This window comes from Nicotiana sylvestris, chromosome 1 (assembly GCF_000393655.2).
Source record: "Nicotiana sylvestris chromosome 1, ASM39365v2, whole genome shotgun sequence".
NCBI classification, from domain to species: Eukaryota; Viridiplantae; Streptophyta; class Magnoliopsida; order Solanales; family Solanaceae; genus Nicotiana; species Nicotiana sylvestris.
The window spans coordinates 145747391-145753504 of NC_091057.1; the positions used below are offsets into that span (position 1 = coordinate 145747391).

General features: G+C 38.3%; 1 protein-coding gene across 1 annotated transcript; it reads right to left on the reverse strand.

Moving 5' to 3' along the window:
* Positions 1 to 886: 886 nt before the first annotated feature.
* Positions 887 to 1480, reverse strand: LOC138875764 (secreted RxLR effector protein 161-like). The gene has a single exon (XM_070154630.1). The coding sequence runs from the start codon at positions 1478 to 1480 to the stop codon at positions 887 to 889; it is 594 nt and encodes a 197-aa protein (XP_070010731.1).
* Positions 1481 to 6114: the final 4634 nt, after the last annotated feature.

Consider the following 6114-nt stretch of genomic DNA (forward strand, 5'->3'; position numbering starts at 1 on the left):
ATAAAATTTTGTGTTATTGAAAACTAAGAACTAATAGTCGAATAAATACTTTCTCGGTAGAGAAACACCATTTTTTGTATTAAAGATACAACACAAAACTCATGTGACGGATACAAAATTCACCGGCCGGGTTTTCACATGAAAACTTATAAGCTTACATAAAGGGGTATCATCAAACCCAAAATCGAGTCATGGATTCTATCAACTAATTATTATTCACAAATGTTATTCGTTATTGTCCAATCTATTAGGCATACACTAACTCTAAATAGAGTCGTACCTTTTGATAAATCAAAACAATAAACAAATTACATTGATCATAATAATTATATCAAAATTAGGAGTATAAGCTCATTTAATGAATTAGAGAAAATGTTTTATATATTCAGTACAAAAACATCTTTTTTCTACTTGGTCCGTTCAATATAGACTGAGTATACTAGCACAAGAAGTTGGAGTAAAACTACTCCCATAATCAAGACAAATTATACGATAATCTTGTGCTACAATCATCACGATATTTTGTCCAAAAATATCTTTGATTGTGAACATAGTTTATTAATTATGAGAACTAACAATTTAATCTTCTGTGCATGAGCTAAGACTCCATACACTAAATTGTCTACTACATAACTAAAAGGACACACATGTAACAAATGATCTATTTAAAATAGTATTTTATTGAATTGAATAAATTAAATAAACAATTGTTTCATAAAGAATAAAACATAATACTATGTCTAAACTGCATGGTTAATAGTATATCCCAACAATCTCCCACTTAGACTCATAACCATGCGTCTACTACTCTAACACCCATTCCTTCTACATGCTTGTCAAAAATCTTCTGTGTCAAGCTCTTTGTAAACGGGTCTGCCAAATTGTCCTATGACGCAATCTTCAACGCTCTTGCATCATCTATCTGAGTTATGTCCCGAATTAAGTGATATTTACGCTCAATATTCTTACTCCTTTTATGGATTCTTGGTTCCTTCGAGTTTGCAACTGCACCACTATTGTCACAATAAATTACAATTGGTGCTTGAACCGAAGGCATCACATTAAGCTCTTTCAAAAAGTTCCTGAGCCAAACTGCCTCTTTAGCTGCCTCAGATGCAACCACATATTCGGCTTTTATGGTGGAATCAGCAACACATGATTGCTTGATGCTCCTCCAACTTATGGCTCCACCTCCTGAGGTAAAAACATATCCTGAGGTATATTTTCTAGAGTCTTTATCTGACTGGAAATCTAAATCAGTATAGCCAATGGGTGCAAGATCACCTGAGTGATACACCAACATATAATCCCTAGTCCTCTTCAAGTACTTGATTATATGCCTAATAGCAGTCCAGTGTTCTCGACCAGGGTTAGACTGAAATCTACTAACTATGCCAACAGCAAAGCAGATGTCAGGTCTAGTACATAATATAACATACATAAGACTCTCTACAGTAGAAGCATAAGGGACCGCCTTCATCTTTTCTATCTCATCAGTTATTTTTGGGGACTGATCTTTTGACAGAGAGATTCAATGTCTAAAGGGGAGAAACCCTTTCTTGGAATCTTTCATGCTAAACCTGGTGAGAATAGTATCAATATAAAGTGCTTGGGACAAGCCTAATATCCTTTGCTTGCGATCTCGCATAAGCTTGATCCCAAGGATATGTGTTGCATATCCCAAGTATTTCATATCAAAATGTGAGGACAACCATTCCTTTACTGAATTCAACATGCTCACATTATTTCCTATGAGCAAAATATCATCTACGTACAAAACCAAAAATGTAACTTTATCTCCATTCCACTTCTTATAGACACAAGACTGATTTTCACATTGATCAAAATTAAAGGTTTTAATCGATGCATCAAAACAAGTGTTCCATGCCCTAGAAGCTTATTTCAATCCATAAATGGATTTCTTTAATTGACACAACATGTGCTCCTTGCTAATTTTTATGAAACCAACTGGTTGTGTCATATAGATGCACTCATCAAGACTTCCATTTAGAAAAGCGGTCTTGACATCCATTTGCCAGATCTCATAATCGTAATGAGCAGCAATGGATAAGAGAATCCTAATGGATTTAAGCATGGCTATCGGAGAAAAAGGTTTCCTCATAATCGATCCCTTCTTTTTGAGTAAACCCTTTTGCAACAAGCCTAGCTTTAAAAGTTTGCACTTTTCCATCCACTCCTCCCTTTTTCTTATAGATCCATCTACAACTGTCATGACCCCAATTCTCCCTCCGTAAACTATCGTGACAGCACCTAGTCGTAGGTTAAATTGCAGAAGAAAACCTAAATTTGCAGAAGTAAACAATTTAAAAACAGAAATAAGGTAATAACAGTGTTTAAATGTGTCACTCGGCATACACCATATATATAAATCTCAAAACTAATATCCAAATCCGAGACCCGGAAACCCATGAATCACAAGCTAAGAAAAAGAAATACTACATAGCTCTAACTCCGGAATTTGTCTAATAAGAACAGAAAGTACAGAAGGCTAAATACTAGAAAGCAGGAATAGAGAGGGACTCTTCGGTATGCAGACGCGGAAGATGTACCTCGAAGTCTCTAAGTAGTCGTCTCCCTCAAAGATGGTAGGTCTGAGTAGAAGTACCTGGATCTACACATGAAAAACATGCACAGAAGAGGCATGGGTATACCACAACGGTACTCAATAAGTGCCAAGCCTAACCTCGGTCGGGTAGTGACGAGGAAGGTTAGGGCCCAAATGAGGTTAAATACAATATAAGGGTTAACAATGTGGAATAAAACAACATAAATAAGTGCAACAGTGAGAAATAACATAGAATTGAAAGAACCCACAACAACTAGAACAGAGATAAACTGTCACGACCCAAACCCCGCTCCGGTCGTGAAGGCGCCTCTCGTGAAGACAAGGCTAGCCAACAAACCCATATCGTCTTTTCAAAATAGTTAAACATTAATAAACAATTTAAATATGATTTAATGATATAATTAACGGAAGCACAACCCGACACAGCCCTAACCGGGATGTCACAAGTCACGAGCATCTACTAGGGTATAAATACAACTGAAAGCCTGGAGTGTACAAATACAGACTAATGAAATGAGGAGAGAGAAAAGTAGTGTTGCGAACGCCAACAGCTACCTTGCTAAACTCTGATGACTCTGCCTCCGATCAGCCAAAACATACCTGAATCTGCACACAAGGTGCAGGGAGTAATGTGAGTACTCTGACTTAGTGAGTAATAATAATAAATAAAGACTGAAGGCAAGAAATTACGCAAAAACACAAGGTATTCCATACTGAAGAAGTAAAATCACTTTAAACAGTAAAGAAGTGAGAAATCAAGTGAAAATCCCTTTTTTTCCCAATAAGTAAAGCAAGTAGCTTACAAGTGAGTAACAATAATGATAGAAATATAAACAGCCCCACGGGCAAAACATGTACAACAAACCGCCCCTCGGACATAATATCAACAGAACCTGCCCCTCGAGCTAAATATCAGAACAGTGCCAGCCCATCGAGCTCAATATCAGAACAGTAACAGCCCATCGGGCTCAATATCAGAACAGTAACAGCCCCTCGGGCTCAATATCAGATTAGTAACAGCCTCTCGGGCTCACTCTCAGAATAGTATTAGCCCATCGGGCTACCTCACAATCACTCATATCAGCCCCTCAGGCATAGTATCAATCACTCAGAATAATGGGTACCCGCGCACTGTGGGTGTGCAGACTCCGGAGGGGCCCTTTACGGTCCAAGCGCTATATCAAGTCACCTCGTGGCATCATCACTCAGCATATCCTCACATCACTCAAGCCACCGCATGGCATATAAAGTATCTCAGGCCCTCGACCTCATATCACTCGGCCTCACATCACTCAAGCCACCTCGTGGCATAAATAGTATCTCAGGCCGTCGGTCTCATATCACTTAGCATATCCTCACATATGGCCCTCGGCCTCACTCAGTCCTGAAATCTTCATAAGCCCCTCGGGCATTTATAAAACAGTAGTTCTCAGCCCAAAATACCATTTAGAAATATCATTTGAGTTTTCAAATCTGCATAAAAGCGGTTGAGTTTGTAAAACAATAAGTATCAACACGACTGAGTTTAAATATAAGTCAAAACAGTGAGGAAATAGTGATAAAAATTCCCAAAGGATTCAAATAATTGGCACAAAGCCCAAGTATGACAATCAGCCCAAATCATGATGATAAAAAATAAGTTTCAATCAAATATGCGGTAAAATCATCAATCGGGATGGACCAAGTCACACTCTGGTAGTAAAAGACCCTGGGCTCATCATTCAGCGCGTGTCTCACCTCAATATAGCACTACGATGTGCAAATCCGGGGTTTCAAGCCCTCAGGGCATCATTTACAATCATTACTCACCTCGAACCGGCTAATCCTCTAGCTCGCGATGCCTTTGTCTCTCAAATTGACCTCCGAATGCCTCGAATCTAGCCATAATAATTTGATTCAGTTAATAAAAATTATAGGAATTAATTCCATATGAAATTCTACATTTTCCATTAAAAATCCGGAATTGCACTCAAAATTCGCCAGTGGGGCCCACGTCTCGGAACCCGACAAAAATTACAGAATATGAAATATCATCCAACCACGAGTCCAATCATACCAATTTTACTAAAATCCGACATCAACTCGACCCTCAAATCTTCAAATTAAACCAAGAGGGTTTTCAAGATTTTCCCAACTAAAATCACCAATTAAATGCCAGAACTAGTAATAGATTCGGGTAATCTAACCAAAATTAAGTTAAGAACACTTACCCCGTTGTTTTCTCTGAAAATCTCCCGAAAATCGCCTCTCCCCGAGCTCCAATTTGGTAAAAATGGAAATTTTCAGAACTCAACATTCTGTCCAGAATTTCCGTGGTTAATGTTCAAGGTACTGTTCATGGGTATTGTATACGGGGTACTGTTCATATGTACTATACACAATAGTGTACTTCATGTTTATTGTACATGGTACAGTACACAGATACTGTTCACGCAGGTGTGGTTACTATTCACACGTGCGAAAAATGCAGAAACTGCCCAAAAAATTGCAGCAGCTTTTCTTTTCACTAAAAAGGCTCTAACTCCATCATACAAACTCGGAATTTGATGATTCTTGTTCCTATGAGTCACAAATAATAATAAGAACATAGCCCTTCAGTCGAAACTCAATTCGGAGCTCATTTGCTCAGTTCAATATCCATTTTGCTCGTTAAACAATTAACTCATGTTTCATGTCAAAAACCCAACCGTGACTTGATGAAATTAGACCAAACTTTCCAGATCAGTCCTATAATTCATTATCAAAATTTCGGATGTCTCGAAATCAAATTTCTATCTTTAGAACTAAAAATGGACCTTTGGATCATTACATGCTTATGCTCAAAACGGCAAAATCTTCCAAAAACTCTTCCAAAACATATGAGCATCATGGGACCCCGACCAAACATGCCAACACACCCCATAACATAATTCAAACTTGTTCCAACCTTCGGAATGCTCAAAACAACATCAAAACATCAAATCACCCTCGGATTCAAGCCTAAGAATTTCAAAACTTCCGAAATCCGAATTCGATCAAAAAGTCGACCAAACGACATCCAAATGTCCTGAAATTTTGCACACACATCACAAATGACATAACGAAGCTACAACAACTCTCGGAATTCCATTCCGACCCTCGGATCAAAATCTCACCTACCAACTGAAGTTCGCCAAAATATTAACTTTGCCAATTCAAGCCAAATCCTTCCACGAACTTCCAAAATGCATTCCGATCGCGCTCCTAAGTCATAAATCACCCAACGAAGCTATCCAAATCATAAAATTTCCGATCCGAGCTCATATACAAATAAGTCAACTCTTAGTCAAACCTTTCAAATTCAAAGCTTTCAACTTAGACTGTTCCTTCAAATTCATTCTGATTTTTCCTGAAAACCAAAACCAACGATCTACATCTGTCATAATACGTTACAGGGGGCAAGTCATGCCCGGGAACTGGCGATCAAATTGCAAAAGTTCAAAACGACCGGTCGGGTCGTTACATCCTCCCCCACTTAAACACATGTTCGTCCTCGAACGTACCCAGAG